This window comes from Syngnathus leptorhynchus, chromosome 1 (genome assembly GCF_054491065.1).
Source record: "Syngnathus leptorhynchus isolate UIUO chromosome 1, UIUO_Slep, whole genome shotgun sequence".
Taxonomy (NCBI): domain Eukaryota; kingdom Metazoa; phylum Chordata; class Actinopteri; order Syngnathiformes; family Syngnathidae; genus Syngnathus; species Syngnathus leptorhynchus.
In genome coordinates, this window is record NC_141195.1 from 23,056,704 (window position 1) to 23,075,506 (window position 18,803).

The following is an 18,803-nucleotide window of genomic DNA, read 5'->3' on the forward strand; positions in this document are numbered from 1 at the left end:
ATGTATGCGAGATGGTTTTTTTTTTTCTTTATTGAACAGAGTAAGCAAGTTTTTGGTCCTCAGTGGAGGACAGATTGCAGCTTTGATATTCTGCGTGAGGTTTCGTAAAACACAAGTAAGGTCGTTTCCGTGACGACTGCTAGATTTTGTTCAAATAAAATGAGCTGTGTCACAGTTGAACCTTTTGAGCACTTGAACTGGCCTTTAAAAAGCTTTCCAGTGGCATTTTTAAAAGCAGCCACTTTCTAAAATGGACAGCAAATTTTCAATTTTCAATGTTATTTCTAATTGTTTTGTTCGTTTTTAGATGAGCTGAGGCCCCACAAATGATTACGATCGTTTAGCCGAGATGCACTCGACGAGAACTCTAAGTGCATGTTTCATGTGGCTTTTTATGTTATCGATAATAAAGAAAAAATTTTGATCTTTACTTTGCTCAACCTGAAAGCGCAACGAAGCCTGTGCAAAGTGGCCGTAAGAAAAGAGACGTTTTTGCAGAAAGACCACCAAGTGGTACTTGGGCTTTGGAACAAAAGCCAAGATCAGCACCAAGGTGAAGAACGGCGGATATACAATTCTTGTCGTTGGGTCACAAGTCAACCCAGACAACATGAAGATGTTTTGTTTTTTTTAATCCGGTCACTTTGGGACCCCAGTGGCCAAAAAGAATCATTGAATTCAATACAAATAAAATAACTTCAATTGATTTTTTTTTAAATCCAGTATGGTACTAATTTTGCAAACAAACGACTAGAACTTACTATGTCAAAAGTTTACCATCATAAATTGCGCGAGGAGGGAGGGTCGTCCCTACACTTGTCTTCACATCAATGGAGGAGGAGAGGGGAGGAGTCACTTGTTGGGGGGGGGGGGGGGGGGGGGGGTCATCTTATGCTTGAAATGGAGTGAAATGATGAGCGGCCCACCCCTTCATCTGACGCTCTCCTTTTCATTGACTCGTTCTCCTGCATCACACTGGAGACCCCGTGGAGCGGATCTTTTGCCTCTATAAAGACGAGCACCCGGCTCATCCTCGTCAGGAGTTGATGGCGACGATATCAAGCGGACCACCCCCTGCCCTGCACGTACGTCCCACGCTGTGGAGCAACGCGACCACCTTTCGCCAGCGTGGATTTTTGTTTTTGAATGCGGCGGGATTGTCCCGGTGCGGTTCTCCCGGGAGTGCGCAGGAGCCGCGCGCGTAAGAGCGTCACTTTGGTCCACTTTGCAGCCTCGCGTGGGCGTTTGCGTTGTTGCACTTGCGTGGTGGAGAAGACCCGACGCGAGGACACATGGCTGCGCTCACCATTCAAAGGACTGACAACTTTTTGCATACCTTTTTGCAGGTTTGTTGCGTCGCCGACACGTGACTCTGCACTTTTATGTTTCAGCGTCGGACAGGAGGACTTGCTTGACTTCTTTTTAGAGAATAGACAATTCTTCCTGTGAACCAAAATAAAAATGCAGTCACGCTCCGAGTACCAACTTTATATTTTCTTGATTGTGTTTGACTAACTTCGTTCATCGGGATGAAGTTAATTTTAGTGAATTAATTTCATTGCACCGTTGTAAATTGTTGGACTGATAAATTCGATTGGATATTTTGGAGTTGATTTTAACATGGACAGGATTGGAGTGGTCGTTTTGAATCAAGCAAAGATTTTGGAATGGCAATAAGATGATATATTGTGCACATTTCACCATTTAAAATCAATTAAAGTCAAATTATCTGTTAGGTGATGGTGTGTGTGTGTGTTGAATTTACTCAATTTCATTTTGGCAAGTGGTTGCACGAAATAGAATAATTTATACTCCACTTTCAAAATGCATTTGAATCCGGATGCTTATATTTCATGCGACCACTTAGCAAAATAAATTGCGTACATTCAACAAACCATTTTTTTTCACTCAACAAGATTGACTGATTTTAAATTATGAGAGGTGCTCAATGAGCCAATCTGCTATGACAAATAACAGAATATTTGCTTTGCGCTGACTAATAAAATGCAATTTAATCAAAGCTCAGTTTAAGTTTAACTTTTGTATTTACGGCCATTTTGTTTTTGCCCCCAAAACAGGACCGCACGCCCAGCTCGTCTCCGGAGGGCCCTCCCGGCGCCCTGTCCTTCCTGGCCACCACCTGCAGCCAGGCCTGGCAGGTGGGCAGTAGCACGGGCTCGGAAGGCTCCCAGTTCCCCTACGAGGCCAGCGTCAGCTCCGCTTCCGGCATGTTCCAGCTGTGGAGCAACGACATGGCGCCCGGCACAGCTCTCGGCACGCACCAAATGACCTTCACCGTGCCCAAGGTGCAGTTTCCGGGACACGTGCAGTCCAGCTTGAGCCACCACCACCCCCACCACCACCACCATCATCATCATCATCCGCACCACGAGCTTCCTCTCACCCCTCCGGCCGAGCCCGCCTCAGCGTACTCGTTCGAACTCTCTCCCGTCAAAGTGCAGGCCAACGGCTCCTACTACCCGCAACACAGCGGCGTGGGACAGAACTTCCCCGGCTTCCTCCAGAACTCCTCGGCCAGGCATCACGGTGAAGAAGGCCAGCAATGGTGGAGCCTTCCCCAAAGCAACGCCCCGCCCTCCAACCACCCCTTCACTCTGGGCAGGCAGCTGGTGTTGGGCCACCAGCCGCAGATCGCCGCTCTCCTCCAGGGGACCTCCAAGGGTCTGCTCAGCTCCACACGCCGCTGCAGGCGCTGCAAGTGCCCCAACTGCCAAGCCGGCGGCGGCGGCGGCGCCGGTTTGGAGTTTGGCAAGAAGAGACTGCACATCTGCCACATTCCCGAGTGCGGCAAAGTGTATAAGAAGACCTCGCACCTGAAGGCCCACCTGCGATGGCACGCCGGCGAGCGGCCCTTCATCTGCAACTGGCTCTTCTGCGGCAAAAGCTTCACGCGCTCCGACGAGCTGCAGCGGCACCTGCGCACGCACACCGGCGAGAAACGTTTCGGCTGCCAGCAGTGCGGCAAGAGGTTCATGAGGAGCGACCACCTCTCCAAGCACGTCAAGACCCACCAGAGCAGGAAGAGCCGCTCCGGCCAGCCGACGCACGCCGCCGACTCTCTGCTGGCCAACATCAAGAGAGAGTAACGGCCGCCGTCCGGAAGCTCCCCATCCAAACTTTGCACACCGGCCGGGGAAAGCGGCGAGCTCCCCAAATTTCCTGAGCAGGCCAGCAAAAAAAAAACGCTACACAGGTTCTGAATTTTAGAAAGCAGTTCTCTAGTTACATTTCAATGAGGAAGATGACCTCGCCTTTGTGCAATTAAAGGTAAGCCATACGAGAAAGCTCGGGATGAATGATGAAGAATGACAAAATGCTGAATTGAAGAATTACATGGAGAAAAATGTTTTGGGAGAGGAACAACTTGAAAAGATCAATCATTGACATTTATGGCAACCAAGGAAGGTTTTTTTTTGGGTTGCTCCAAAACAATTTGCCGAGTTGATTTGACTTCAATCTTAAAGTTGGGCAGCAATACGAGGGATGGTTCGTTTTTTTGTCGAAAATACGGGAAACCCAAACTTGAAATATTTCCTTCAATTACCGAATGTTAATTTTTGAAATGTTGGCTTTCCCCAACTTATTTTTTGTCCCCCACAGTGCAAATATTTTAATTTGTTTGTTTCACTTGAATATTTTAAAACACTTTCCCAAAGTGTATTCGTAACATTCCAATGTGACTGTAATTATGTATAAATGCAAACTGTTATTTGGTTAATGGTCGCATGTGAAATTTAATAAACAATTGAAACGAGGTGCACTTCTTTAATATTACTTTCTCGCCCCTTCACAAGTACAAATGCGCATAAAAACGGGCTGATTTATTGTATTTATTTATTTATCTAGCTCATTCCCCTAAATGGGGACCTCCCTTGCAGAACTCCCAAAAGCCCTAACATTTGATGTACATGCAAATGATGATTTGATCCCCTACGGAATAATAAAGCTGCCCCGTTGTGCCGCCGGCGTGAAGGAAGCCCAAGACGATTGTTCAAAGCACCTCCGACTAAATTGTCATCCCGTGGTCGCTCGCGCCTTCTGCAAAGCAAGTTCACAGTCGTGTGGCCTTTTAGAGTTTGATTGAAGATTGAGTCAACAGATGCCACAGAGGGAAGGAGGGAGGGCACTGGCCAGGAATTGCCTGTGAATGGGACCCCTGTTGCCGAGACCCCCTCGCTGGTGACAGAAACTCCCTTTGATTTTGCACCCTTGTGAAAGTTAATATCCCCCCCCCCCTCGAGAGCTGTAGCCGTATATCACAGTCGTGTTACGATAGGCTCGGCTTTACGGCTCCGAATGGGCCTTTATCTCGAGAGCGGCCAACCAGATGTCTGCTCATCCAGGGGTTCCCTCTCTTTGTTTGCACCACTGTTTGAAGCTTCTTCGAGGGGGGGGGGGGGGCATTGCAGAAGTCCCTGTAAGTCGTCTTGATGGGAGAAGTACTTTTTTATAGCGTTTTGCACATCATCGAGGACAAAAACATTGTTGAATGTAAAAACACGGTCATATAAAAGTGACACATTCAATTGGTAATTATTGGGAGCGAGAAAAATGGTGTTTAAAGAAGGTGATAAAAAGTCAAATGATAGCAATGGCAGATTTACTTTGGGTTGGGGATTTAAACTTGGGTTTCATAGTAGGGAGAGCTTTCAAAGCAGAGTTAGGTTTTCAAAGTAGGGTTTCAAACTTGGGTTGAGGTTTCAAACCAGGGCCAGGGTAGGGTAGGGTTTCAAAGTAGGGTTTCAAACAAGGGTCAGGGTTTCAAAGATGTAAAGTGAGAGTTTTTTTTAACGAAAAGAAATGTATAGTTTGGATTATTTTTTGTAAAAAAGTGACCAAGTATAGTTGTTTTTCTTAAAGTGATAAACTATCATAAGCCTCATAAGAAATATATCAGAAGGCTTTTTAGGTAAAAAAAAAAAAAAAAAAAAAAAAGAATGACCATATATGGTACAGCGTTGAAAAACAAAAAAAGGATAGCTTTTTGTTAGGGAAAAAAAATACCACGTGTAGTAAGGATTTTTTTTTATAGAGAAAAATAGCATGGAAAGCTGCGTGACTAAAGAACAGTTCATGTAGTATTGGTTGTAAGGTGAAAATACGAATTCATTTCATGTGCCACCCTTAAGCTTAATCAGAATCAGAAAGAACGGTATTGTGGTTTTGATGAGGAAGCACTCTGTCGTCCTCTACTGGTCAAAAGGCATAAAGCCTTTTGACAGAAAGGAAGCAAATGAGTTTGTTTACATCCAAAGACTAAAATTGGAGAAAATAGGAATTGAGGGGACAAGAGAGCAAATAACTGATTATAAGTTTTTATTTCTTGGACATCACAGTCATGTTTCTGTCCTCTGAAATAAAAAGTCACTTTTCAGCTTTGGAAGGAAGTTTAAAATAATAATAATAATAATAGCAATAAAAAAAAACAACAACAAAGAAAAACAATAAAATACAAGATAGACCAGAGAAATTTGCGGTGCGCAAACAAACCGACATGCAGCCTCGCTACTGCAGCAGTGTCCGACGCTTGGCGCCCTCTAGAGGTCATTTTCTGTCCTGCAAAAGCGCAACCAAAGCATTTTGTGTCTGCGGAGTATACTGCTCAAGATGCTCCGTGCTCACTGACCCTTGAATTTGGTGTCACGTTGACCTTTGACGTGTTTCCTGCGCCTCAGCAGAGTATCCGCCAGGTGGACCACTTATTAGCAGAGAGGACAGGAAGAGCACGTCCATGCACATCCGTTCACACTCTCATGCAGGGAGGGGGCGGAAAAACAAAAAAAGTCTCCATACATTGGTGCGTACGAACTGAAAGGCACAATCCAGTGACCTCCCCAATTAGGAATGAACATTTGATAGTCAAAACCCTTCAAAGTCAAAAGCAGGAATTGTCACCCGACGTTGATTGTCCTCGCCCGGCCGGCGACATCCTGCGGGAATCGTCTTCATGTGCACACAAAGTGGCGATGGCTCATCACCGTTTTTTTTGTTTTTGTTTTTCCAAGAAAAGTTAATTACAGGTTCCTTCAAGATTGCCCGAGTAAGGTGTGGCGCAAGGCCTTCTGTCGCCTTCACGCCAGGCGAGCAGATGGAACGAAAGCCATCTGAGTTCAAAGGTCATCTTCAGCCAGCTGGGCCAAGTTGCTCGGACGTCGTCCGGTCGAGGGACCCGAAAACGGAGCCTGGCTTCCGGAATCCGCCGCTTGGGCCCTTCGGAAGCCGTTGCCTGCTCTCTGCGGCAAAACATTTGACACACCCACGGAAAGCTTTTCAGTATTATTCGAGTATGAAAATGCAAACGTTTCTGTCGACGAAGCGATGCGGTGTTTGCAAGCTCGGCGTGAAGTTCCTCCTATTCAACCCAGGCCGGCGCGTTTGGGAAACAATTATCTGCTTTGGATAAGCATCGCTAAGCCACTTCCTGCTTCCTGTTTGCGAGGTAGCCGGCCGGCCGGCCGCTCCAGCTTGAGTCAGAGAAGAAAGTGACGGACAAACTCCCGCTCCGTTATGATACTCAACACCATAAGAGAAACTTTGCATTCGAAGGGAAAAAAAAAAAAAAAAAAACTTTCCCTACTTTGTATGAGTATCATGATTAAAAATTGATATTGCTCAGGCTGCTGCGAAAGTCTCCTAAGACTCACCAGCTGCTCCAAAATTCTGTTCCCGGAGTCCTGAAGTATGTTGTTTACGTGTTACTCTCCTTTTCGCTCTCTTGACGATTACGTGTCTTTCCATCACAATTTCCACCATGTTTATGCACGAACCCACTTTCCCCTTCCGAGGCTCGCTTCAGATAACGACTTCATTATATGGCTCTGTGGTTAGAAAAGTGCTTCGAGAAAAACACTGGCCTGGACTGTCAGGATCAAGGTTGGCTCTTTTGAGGTAAAATCGAAGAACCATGCCAGATGAGATCAACGAATAATGTTAAGAACACGAGGTTCTAACTAAATCCTGAAGTTAGTCCCCCATAATTAAAAGCTCAAACTGGAGTCTCTTTCCAAGATGGTGAGAGAGGTAACAAACCTGTGTGCTTTGCGTGGATGGTGCGTGGAGCCCGTTGGAAACGGCGCCACAGCTGGGCGAGTCAGATAAGGTCAGCTGAACGTGCGACGGAGAAACCGAGTCGGGAGGGCACGGCTGCAAAAAGGCGACGGTGGGCGTTCGAGATCTTTCAAGAATGCGTTCGGCGCGGGTGAGATCACCTACATCTTGCCGTAAGAAGTTCTCGGCGCCGCCTCCGGCCGGACCTTGGCTGGGCAGGTGAAGGGCGGGCAACGATATGTTGTGGGAATGAAGGGAGGGTAGCTTGTGGCGGTCGATGGAAGCCGAGGAGTGCGGTCGCAGGGCGCCGTCCGTGGACACGGGGGGTCTCATGCAGCGCCCCAAACTATTGGACTTGCTTTCCCGTCGCTGGTATTCGATCGGTGACTGCAAGGCTGACCAAAAAAGACCATTTGATGATGTATCTCGTGAAAATAGGTCAATGGGGGCGGAGCTAACCGTTGAGGAAGTTGCGCTGCGTCTCCAAGATGCGCAGCACGTCGTCCAGCCAAGCCCGGCACGTCTCCGAAGACGAGGCCAGCAACTGGAAGCGCACCACGCTGCCGTCGGGATTGCGCGACGTCAACACAAAACGGGCGTCGTCACCTTCGGCCGGAGGCTCCACCCCCAAGGAGCTGACCTGGAATGCAGTCCAGGTGATAACTCCATCTTTGTAGCCAAATTCATTTCCGCTCTTACCTTGATGCTGCTCTTGAAGATGTAACCGGGGAGCGAGAAGCCTTTCTTCCTGTCAATGGGCTCGCTGAAGATGACCAGCTGCTCAAAGAGGAAGACCCTTCTCTCCTTGGCTCGGGACAGGAAACTGCTATCCTGCTCGGTGACGGTGAAGGTGTCCTGCTGGAGCAGCTTCCCCTGGGCTGTGATCTTGCCCTTGTACCCGCAGCGTGAGAGAAACACAACAACAAGAGGAAGTGGCGCTGCTAAACTTAGCGCAAGGAGCCTCCGTTGGCCCTTTGCCTTGCCGTCCAAATCCTCGAGACTTACCTCAAAGCCTTGGAGTCGGCCCACGTTCATCATGTCGTTGCAACGTTTGGGCACGAAGCACATGACTTCCACCGCTTTCTGTTTGAAGAATGAGCTGAAAGCTAAATCCAAACACAAGCTCCGAACCGGTTCCTCCAGAACACCCACCTCCAATTCGTCCGTGTCCATCCCGGCTTTGATGGAATACTTCAGGAAGTCCTGCGCAAATAAACACAGCATGGTCACCAGAACATTCCAAAGATCTGGACCTGTTTTTCGTGGGCGCTCCGGGCATTTTTCCTTAGTACTTTGGATGAGCAAGCTGAAAAATTCTCACCTTGAGCAGCAGCTGGTACTTCATGATCCTCTGGACTGGTTTGATAAGCAGATCATTGAGCTGCAGTCTGTGACCCAACTGTTGACGCAATTCCTTGACGCAAAATAAAGAAACAAATCAAATGTGGACGCGACAGCGCCAACCTTGAACGTGACACGTAAACAAAGCAGCAAACGTGTGAGCTCCTCACCTCAAAGTAAGTTTCGATGTACTCGGAGACAATGTGCTCCGACTTGGGTTTGTTCTGACAGTACACCACGTACATGTGCAGACGGCGCTCCTGCGGGCCAAACAATTTGGGCGAGAATACGGCACATTCATTTCTCAACGGGATCAATAAAGTATCTACCTAGCTAGCTAGCGAGCGAGCTACTTAGCTATACTCACGTGTTTAATAAAAAGCTGACCCAGTCGCTCTGGCTCGGCCACACACTTCTCCAGCTCTCCCAGGAAGTAGCTAGAGGGGAAGAAACATAAACATACACACATGCCTGCATGCCCGAGTCATTGTTCCTTTGTCCTCCCCTGGAAAAAAAAAATTGAGGCCTTACTCTTTATGCCAGTCAAATATTTGATGAATGTTCCCAAAAACAATCTTGTCTTTTCCCTTCATGTCCTCCGGTATGCCTTTGGAGTTCATTGTGGCCATGTAGCCCTGCAAGACAACCACGGAGGTGCTAATGGAATTTGGACCAAAAAAAAAAAAGAATCCATGACTCGTAAAGCTGGCTTGCGCATCACATGACCGAAAAGTATTTGAAGCCATCTCAGGCACCAGCTCATAATTCCTCACATCTGTTTCAAACTGGAGGATTTGAACTTCTTTGAGCTTTACCTCCACTATGAGGCCCAGGTCTGCTACATAATGCTTCTCCGTCTCAATAAGCTCCTTCAGTACGTATCTGAGAGACAAGAGAGACAAATGGGCAACCGTAAACTAAACGAAAATCAGACTTAAGATCTTGACCAGAAGACCTACAAGCTTTTTTCGAGGGCGCTCCTCCGTTCCTCTTCGGTGTCCGCGGCCGAAGACCACTGACTGCAGGTGTCGTCCATCAGGACGGAGCCGCTGTCGTCCGGAGCGACCGAGCTGGACTGGGTGTCCAGAGTGTCCTGATGACGCACAAGATGTGTCAATCAAAGGCGGCTCGGTTAGACCGCCATTGTGTCAAATAACGGCGATAAAGCGCAGGCGGGGGCGCCGTAATGACGCAGGTTGCCGAGGCAACCCGCGCACGACAAATTCGAACGAGAAGTTGATCTGACGGAGATGGGCTCCCTGACAGATCAGTCCAAGAAATGGAAGGAAGAAGATGAGGCGATAAGCATGAAAAGTTTGCGGCGCCGCTGACAGACGAAGCCGCCGAGGAACCTGATTGAGTTTTGCGCCCGCGGGACGAGCCAAACGACGACAGCAGACGGAGAAGTGGCGGGCTGATTTACGAGCTCATCAAGGTTGTTTTCCTGTTTACCATCCCACGCTTGGAGGAGCCCACGGGCATGGCCGCCGCTCTACCTTTTCATTTCTGAGGGCGCCCCCAATCCTTGAGATGCCGTTTTCCTGGAATTCACAATTTACCGGGGCTACAAGCAGCCCGCTTTGGTAAATCCCGCTTGAATTTGAACAACATACTTCTCTGTCACAAAAAATGATCCTATTTTATAACGATTCCTCTCTTTTTAGACACCGGCTTGTTTATGTTCCTTGGACGCTCCAAAGCAAAATCTAAATCTACGGCTGTCTGTCTTTGCTCAAATCCATGTCAACCATCACAGGTCAGGTCAAGCGCGAGCCTCCCAAATTGGAACACAAAACACACACGTACACAAACACACACCGCTCCCGCAACCAGAAATATACACCTAATCACCGAGAAATAAATACAGACAGAAATGTGGGTGTGAGAGTGAGTGAGTGAGTGAGTGAGTGAGTGAGTGAGTGAGTGAGTGAGTGAGTGAGTGAGTGAGAGAAAGAGAGAAAGAAAGAGAGAAAGAGAAAGAGAAAAAGAGAGAGAAAGAGAAAGAGAGAAAAAGAGAAAAAGAGAGAGAAAGAGAGAGAAAGAGAGAGAAAGAGAAAGAGAAAGAGAAAAAGAGAAAGAGAGAGTAGGAGGAGGTAGGTAGGTGCACAGGAGGAGCGAACGAGTCTCCACGGAGACGGCGAGTCCCCTGGCTGGTTTTGCCCCTCCAGGAGAGCTTGAGCCAGGCTGCTTCTCTGATCACATCCAGATGTGCCCGCAGAAAGACGAATGGCCGTCTCCCCCCGGGTCCATGTTTTGTTTTTCAGCCAGCCAGCCAGCCAGCCCGGCCCGTAAATAAGGAAAGCTGCATCTCGGCGAGACAAACATAACTGTGCTGAAATGTTCCCCTGGAGTTGCGCGACCACAAAATAAGTCCAACGCCGGCTGGCTCCTGTTGCTTCTATGCGCTCTCTGTGTTTTGGTAGCATTTATCAGGCGTACCGTGCGGTCACCATGAAGTCATTCGCAAATTTTTTAGTGGCGCTTGGCGGTAGCACCGATCATTTGCTTTGGAAGAGCATGGCGCAAGCGTGCGTTTGGCCTGCTAGCTCTCACCGTGTCTGTTTTTGTCGGGAGTAGCCAGAGCATAACGCCCGATAACTTCATCGCATTGTTGATGTTGTGGGGGCGAGACGACCGTACGGGCTGTTCCTCAGGAAAACCATTGAAAATGTTCTCATCTGGTACGCCAACCAGCTTCCTTTTTTTTCTGCTTAAAAAAATGTTCCACTGACGGAGAAACAATAAGCACGGTCGAGGGGGGGGGGGCTGATTCGATAAGAGACAACAGTGTGTCTGAAAGTGTTTTCTCCTTCTGTTCTCCCTCTTTCAAGATGGTTGACCTCAGTCTTCTTATTTGGACCTTTTTATATGTTGCTGAGACACAAATGATAATCATTTTTGCTTCAGATCTTTTTTTCTTTCAACTGGCAGAGTACAGGCAGGCAGGCCGGATCCGAACTAAAAGCCAAACGGAGGCGCCGGTATGTTTGATGGCGACATGAAAGCATTCTTGCTAAGCATCAGGTGTCCTCAGCGACGGTATCTTTTCTGCTCGGTGCGATCTGAGACTTTTTGTAAAATGCGAGTCTCGCTCCAGACAGGTTCCTCCCCGCGGCTCTCCGCCACAGACAATCGAAGACTGCCCGACTGACTGACGGGTTCCTAGTAGCGCAAATTCTAGGAATTATTTATTTGCTAGACTGGCAATTCTACTTATTGATCTTCTTGGAAAAAAAAAAAAAAAAAAGCCGCAGAAAGCACTTCATTGTCAGCCTCAATCGGCTCCACGTCAAGGGGAGGAGGGGGAAAACGGGCGAGACGTTTTGTAAAAGCGGGTCAAATGTTCTGTTTGTTAACAAAACAATTGTGAGTGAGAGAGAGAAAGGGAGTGACAGACAGACAGACAGAGAGAGAGACAGAGAGAGAGACAGAGAGAGACAGAGAGAGACAGAGAGAGAGACAGACAGGCAGAGGGCGAGCAAGAGACAGACAGACAGACCTGCGTGTGAGGCAGAGACGTGCAGCCAATGAGCGAGTCGGTGATGTAAGCGGGGGACTGGAGTGTGGCCGGCGACAGATCCTCGGGGCTCGCCAGGCCGTCTTTCCACTCCTGCTGTACACAAAGACAGAAAAGCAGCTTCCTTGGTCATTTCAGGTGAACTACAGCTTCATGTTTTATTCATATCAGCTCAAATGTTGGAAATTCATTTGAATCACAAAATTAATCATGTGACCTCAATTGACCTTTTTGCTAAGCGCTGCAATCAGCATTGAAATATTTCACGCCGAGACAAGCTTTTTTTTTTTTTTCTTTGGCTATCAAGCCAAATACATTGAAATATTTCACGCAGAGACAAGCATTTATTATTATTTCGATATCGAGCCACATACTGCATAATTAATGATGACATCATCAGTTCATAGCCAAGGACAAGCAAATGATCGCTCAGCATAAAGCTCACCAGTTCAGTCTGCGTGAGGGGCAAGATGGCGAGAGGCTCGTCGGACCCGAAGGAGCCGCCCGGATCCTGGCTCGGACTACGGGACGGAAAAGGAGGAGGAAGAGGAGGAGGCTTTCCCTCCAGTTTACGGATCTGACGCTCGCCTTTGGACCCGACGCTCAGCTTGCGAACGGGGTTGCTCAGCCATTTCTTCAGCGTGCTCACCGAGCGCTTGGAGCCCGGTGAGCTGGGCGCGGAACTGCTGGAAGCCAGCGGAGGCAGAGATGCCACAGAGGTGGAGATGCTCCCCTCGCTGCCCGCCGCCGTCGAATACGAGTCTGCGGAAAGAGCGAAAGAGGTCAAGCGAGGCCGGGCCTCCGAGACTCCAGCCGCGTCATGTTCCATAAACGGTGGAGCAAAAACGGCATATGTGAGCGTTTGATGAGTGCCCACTGAAGCAAAACAGAGGGCACTGCCGTAGGTCGCTCCGACGTGGAAGTGAGCGAGAAATAAAAACAAAGAGTGGATATATAAAAATAGCCACACACCCCGAAGACACAGCTGTGTGAGCTTTGTTTACAGGAAGTGCACCATTTTCACTTGGTCACGTAATGAGATGAAAGGTAGAAGAATGAGGATGAAGATGATGTCAGACGTACAAAGGAAGCTGCACTTTTGAGTACGTCCAAAAAGAACCAGGATGTTTGCTTAGGACTGTTTTATTTTGCTTTTGTTTCTTTTGTGTCCAACCCAAGCTCGAGGACAATTTCCATGTGTGTGTTCAAATATGTGAACCCCTCCAGCTGACCTCAGGTTTGACCCTGGATCGCAATGGACGCTCCGGGTTTTAGGATTTCTGAAAGCCGACAAAACCTTTGGCCACTATCTTCTTTTGAAAGCACCAAATAATCTTCCGGGAATGTTATCGGGGCTGCAGTTGCGTTGGCACGTATCTCCCAAGAAAATTGTCTTGATAAAGTTGAGCGTGGAGACATCGCGCTCCCTCAACTCAAATTCCAAGTAGAGTGAAATTCCAAGTCCAACTTGAATGCGGGCACTGTGGCTTCAATTTGATTGTCCTTCTCCGAACGTCTCCTTGCTTGATGTAAACACGACTTTCAAATCAGACATGCTTTACGTTTCCACAAGAGGGAGAGAATTTCCTCTCTAATCTGAGCAGCGAGTGTCCAGTAGAACAATCGCTGGAAGCGGACGTGAAAAGGAAGTCTGACTGGGAACTTTGCATGCTAGAAACTCTTGGAATTGGATAGTTGAGGCTTGCAGCATTTCTGAGAGTCCCACCAAGGTCAAGAGAGCGGCTGAAGCTTTTCAGCCCGCTGAATCAAGTACCGTATTTCCCGGACTATAAATCGCCCCGGAGTATAAATTGCACCAGCCATAAAATGCATAATAAAGAAGAAAAAGACTATAAGTTGCATTTTGGGGGGAAATTTATTTGTTAAAATCCAACACCAAGAACAGACATCTTGAAAGGAAAGTTAGATTAGAAATAGAATAGGCAACAATAGGCTATACTAACGTTACAATTAACACAAACAAGGAACTGAGAAAAAGCCTGACGTAACATACATTGCTCCTACGAAAAAAAAAAATGTGACTTATTGTCTGGAAAATACGGTACACATTGATAGATACACATAACACGCAGGATTCATCACCTCCACATCTGTCACCATGACAACTGTGGTTTCCCAGCTGACCCGATAAAGCTCAGGAAACCTTCAACTAGGTGCCGCGGTGAGAGCTGTGGAATCTTTTAGTCACAGCAACGGGAAAGCACAAAAGGAAAAAGACGTTCAAAGCAACACGCTCCCCCGACTGACATCCTTGCTTATTTTACATTACGCACCCACACATTCTGGGGGGGGGGGGGGGCGGATGATCTTCCCACTCTCCCTCAATGCTGCCTTATGCTGATAGAGCCGCATGCTATTCATTGGGATAATGGAGCCTCAAAGCAAAGCTTAGCCACAGCCATTTCCTTAATGCAGCTTAACTACAACGCTAGCTTGTGACAGTTAGGAAACATCAAACTGCTCTCTCATTTGGAGATGGAAACTGCTGCCTCGCTTACTCATCTTCATTGCAACCAAGATTCATGGAAAAATCGAAATGCTAAGTACAAGCACACGGTTGAGATAGGGGCCATTTTGATTTTGCAGGTTTTTGATAACTTTATCGTGTTTTCAGAAAGCTCAAGGAAAACAAGTTTCCACAAGCTCCATTAATGTGTCGGAAGCGTAACCCGCTAATTGTAATCGACAAACCACTTGCCCAGTCACGTAAGAGTGCGACTGCCACCATATTCTCCAAAGGCTCGCAAACCTTTGACGAAAAGACCGGGCAAACGTGGAACGTCAACAAGAAAAAAAAAGAGCTTGGATTAAGGCCAGCCTTTTCCTTTATTATTGATCACTTGCTCAGAGAGCTGCTGAGCGGACAAATCGAGCTAAAAGCACGGGCGCTAATGGAGCATCCTTGTTCGCAGCAACTCCACTTTCTCTGTCGTCTCAACGGCACTACACAAACACACGAGGCCAGCAGATGCAATCAATAACGGCAACCCCCCACGTCGCAAGTACTGGGCTGCACAACATCACACACACACAAACAACATCTCCTTTCTCGCCCGACAACTTTATTGCGCTCATCCCTGGCGGGACGGCTCGATTGCATTTTAGCCACTCAGAGGAAATGGACACTCAGCACGCAGGATGTGCAGACTGAAAGGGAGACATCCAGCCAGCCACTTAATATCAAAGCCCCAGACACGATTGCCATGGACTCCATAGTTTGCCAGCTGGAGAAGACATTTTCCAAAGCTCCTGTAAAATGACATCATTGTAGCTTTTGGGAAGTTGCTATCTTTCGTGACACTTTTTTTGTGTGACTATGTGCGTTGACATTTGATTCATGCAGACATAGCGGCCGATACTTGTCTCTGTTACCCTTCCTCTTTACTCCCGCATCATCTGACCCCCCCCCCCACCCCGAATCCTTTTTCCTGCCACTGCGTATTAGTCTGCGCTGCACTATTGCCCCTTGGAATTCAACACACAGGAACGAGGAGGTGCAAGCGTCTTTCCAAAATCGACCTAAAGGCATCATTTCTTACTTCTAATAATCAAATTTCCCTTTGCAGATTTTAAAACACATCCCGTCTGCGTAGAAGCACCACGGTCCACGGAGGCTGACGAAGGAACGGAGATTTCCTGTCCTCCTACTGACCCACTTTTGGAATCAACATACCGCCACGCTTCCAGGAGCACACGCATGAGCACACGCAGTTAAGTAACAGAGGAAGAAGTCAGTCCGTGTCAAGAAGCAACCAAAACTCCAGAAGAAAAAGCCTTGCCCGAGTGCCATTAGGAAATTTGGGAGAGCCACCAAACGACTGGCCGACATTGTTCTTGTCTGTCCTATCTAATGTCCAATACACACAGAACACAATCATCTGCTGAACAAATACCAGAGAAGAACCAAAATGTCTGCTTGCGTGTCAGCAAGCACACACATCATCACAATGATTATCCAGGCACACGTCAAAGGGGGAGGGGGGGAGGGGGGGGAGTGACTCACACGTTGGCAAACAAGGCTGACGTTAAGTCCAGCAGGGTTGAGAACACAAAGCAAAGTGGTCAGGATGCAAGCCAGGTGAGATCAGAGTCCGAGCGGTACCTACGATCTCCACTTGTGTTTTTGTATCACGCTAATTTGGTGTGGCCAAGGAGCGCACAAAAGGAGCAGCTTAAAGCTTGCCAGACAAATATTGTCATGATTCTCTACTTCATCGCCATGGCAACCAAAGTCAAAAGAAGAAAGTGAGGGAGACAGCCACTCAAAATATAAGACCATAAGATGAGAAAACATGCGACACGAGACCCACCGCTGTGTGTCATCATTAGCATCGATTTTTTTTTTTTTTTTCCATCAATGTTTCGACCGGAGCAGCTGCGATTGTTGTTATTTGGAAAAAAATATGCGGGGTTCTTCTAGTCATTAGGACGACGTCAGACCAATACACATTTTTCCACTCACACAACAACACACTAAACAGGACCACAGGCAAATGTGACACACACACACACACACACACATGCTTTTTGCCGCAGTCTAGAATTCATATCGCTACAGTGCGCTAGCTAAAGTTTTTGCACGCCATGTAAACAGAATTACAGCTGACTTTGAAAAGCCACGTAAAACTTGATTTCTACAAACAAAAGATTTTCCTACAGGTGATGTGAACTGTTTAGTACACTGACTATTTGACATTGACTGCAACATTCTACTCTTACAATACAAGCAATCATCAGTTGTAAAAAAAAAAAAAATCCAATCTCAATCATTCTAGCAAACATCAGTTGCAAAAAAAAAAAGTACTCTTACAATCCTAGGAAACATTGTCACGGGATGGAAGCGGAATGGAGCAGGGTGACCAAGTGCAGCTTGGACCAGGGTTTATTGGCGGAACTCAAAAATCCAGACTCGGTAAACATGACATGACTTAACCGAACTAACATGCCTTCCTAACCAAAACGTACTTCAAATTGACAGGAACCAAAATGACATAAAGACACCACGACAACAAGACAACAGACAACAGCGATCCGACAAGGTGTGACACACAGACAGGGTTTAAATACGCGACAGGTAACGAGGAGCAAGTGAGGGTGATCACATTGATTGTCAGGTAACACAGGAGGGGAGGGGCGACGCAAACAGAAACCATGGTAACATACTCAAGACGTGACAAAACATCATCAGTTGTAAAAAGAAAGATAATAATAACTATTATTATAATAATTATAATAATTTCGATCTCTTTGTATGTCTTAACATGTGAAGAAATTGACGATAAAGCAGACTTTGACTTTTTTTTTCTTTGATAATAATAATCATAATAATCATAATAATAATAATAATTGTACTCTGACAATCTATCATTAGTTCTAAAAAAAAAAGAAAATCTTTGCAGTTTGGTTATTTAAAAGCAGCATCTGCGCCTATTTGTTTCTCTTCAAATGAAAATAAAGGATGTTAGTGCTTACAACAACACGTACAAAAAAAAGTGGATCACAAGGTTGAAAAGGGAAAAGTATCGTTTGAAAAAGTGGCCTCAGAAGTGGCTGCTGTGGGAGAATTCTTGCTAAACAAGGTATGGAATGCACTCCTGTCTTCCATAATTTCTTCCCTCATTCGCCTCCTTCTCACATTTACCAATGGCACTTTGAGGAAGCCAAAAGGAGCTTGTAAGTTGGAGGAAAGCTGTGCAAAAAAACATACGTCCGAGATAATTGAGCAAAAAAAAAAAGAAACGCTGAGCAGAAAAGAGGATAATTCATAACCGGCAGGAAGGGGAAGGGGGGGGGGTTAGATTCCAAGTCATGCAACACGGGTTGCCACAGGTCACCTCGTCCTTTCACCCCCCCCCCCCTCTGTCCTCCGCCTGCATGCGTGAGGCGAGGAAAAACAAAATCATATGGACACGGCGGAAAGGCTGGGCGCAGGGTGGGCTCGGGGGCAAAGATTAAAAATATCTCGGCCGACACACGAGGTCGGGGCGCCGCAGTGCAGCGGCAGTGGCGGCATACCTTCGATTCTGCTATTTTGGTTGCTTTTTCCATAATGTCTCCAGTCTGCCTTATAAGCTGATGTGAAAAACAGGTTCTCCAGCTGAGACATAAAAAAAAAAATGTCCCTCGCTTTTTGCCAACAGGGCTGCTCTCCGTCACAACGCAAGCCATTTGTCACAAAGTGTCTAAGGAAAAGACGTTGACAAAGTGGCTTCATTTGATTTCCAAGTGCTAGGAAAATGCCCAAATATGAGACATGGTGCTCACAAAACAAAGAGGCCAAGAATTGAAACCAAAAAAAATGTAAATCTTGAAAAAAAAAAGTTCTACCCAAAAATTGACTTTTTGTTTAAACAGAGCCCAAGAATCAAAATAAAAAATGACAGATTTTAAACAAAATCATAAAAAAAGAGGCCAAAAATTAAAATAAAATAAAAAAATTAAAATCTTGATAAGAACCATCAATACTTTCTCGTGTGTGTGTGTGTGTGTGTGTGTGTGTGTGTGTGTGTGTGTGTGTGTGTGTGTGTGTGTGTGTGTGTGTGTGTGTGTGTTAATGACACGGCTCAGTCAGCACACAAGCTGCGCCTTCCATTGGCTCAATCATAAAGCAGAAGCAAAACAACGAAGGAAAGCAAACAAGCAGCCATCGAGAAGCGGCCGCTGGCCCACGTTGGGGTGGAATCGTCCATTCAAAGCAAGAATTCCGTTTTGGCAAAGCATTCACAACACATCTCTTGCATGACTTGCTCCATGACTCAGCATTTTCCTTTTACAAAATAGTTGTGGAGGCCGGAGATTTCTATGGGGCTTCCAACATGACCATGTATGCATAAAGAAAGCACGTTTTGTGTCGTCA

At 46.8% G+C, this 18,803-nt stretch overlaps 2 protein-coding genes across 9 annotated transcripts in view; one reads left to right on the forward strand and one right to left on the reverse strand.

Annotated features, from left to right (window-relative positions):
- The first annotated feature begins 1,005 nt into the window (after positions 1 to 1,005).
- Positions 1,006 to 3,736, forward strand: sp5l (Sp5 transcription factor-like). The gene is made up of 2 exons (XM_085919562.1): positions 1,006 to 1,346; positions 2,079 to 3,736. The coding sequence occupies exons 1-2, from the start codon at positions 1,293 to 1,295 to the stop codon at positions 3,105 to 3,107; spliced, it is 1,083 nt and encodes a 360-aa protein (XP_085775688.1). The 5' UTR covers positions 1,006 to 1,292; the 3' UTR covers positions 3,108 to 3,736.
- A 1,309-nt stretch (positions 3,737 to 5,045) lies between these two features.
- Positions 5,046 to 18,803, reverse strand: part of arhgef25a (Rho guanine nucleotide exchange factor (GEF) 25a) — a 23,119-nt gene continuing 9,361 nt past the window's right edge. For 2 of the 8 annotated variants that reach the window (XM_085912100.1, XM_085912633.1), the window contains 14 exons: positions 12,372 to 12,688; positions 11,909 to 12,022; positions 9,369 to 9,502; positions 9,225 to 9,291; positions 8,941 to 9,044; positions 8,777 to 8,846; positions 8,580 to 8,669; positions 8,390 to 8,482; positions 8,221 to 8,271; positions 8,074 to 8,151; positions 7,768 to 7,959; positions 7,528 to 7,708; positions 7,051 to 7,463; positions 5,050 to 6,254 (listed from right to left, as the gene is read on the reverse strand). In XM_085912100.1, coding sequence (XP_085768226.1) covers positions 6,132 to 6,254; positions 7,051 to 7,463; positions 7,528 to 7,708; positions 7,768 to 7,959; positions 8,074 to 8,151; positions 8,221 to 8,271; positions 8,390 to 8,482; positions 8,580 to 8,669; positions 8,777 to 8,846; positions 8,941 to 9,044; positions 9,225 to 9,291; positions 9,369 to 9,502; positions 11,909 to 12,022; positions 12,372 to 12,688 — 2,027 coding nt within the window. In that variant the 3' untranslated portion in view covers positions 5,050 to 6,131. Of the gene's footprint in view, positions 6,255 to 7,050; positions 7,464 to 7,527; positions 7,709 to 7,767; positions 7,960 to 8,073; positions 8,152 to 8,220; positions 8,272 to 8,389; positions 8,483 to 8,579; positions 8,670 to 8,776; positions 8,847 to 8,940; positions 9,045 to 9,224; positions 9,292 to 9,368; positions 9,503 to 11,908; positions 12,023 to 12,371; positions 12,689 to 17,962; positions 18,454 to 18,803 lie in introns of those variants that run through there. The other 6 variants (XR_015066059.1, XM_085912302.1, XM_085912470.1 and 3 more) reach the window with 6 other exon arrangements.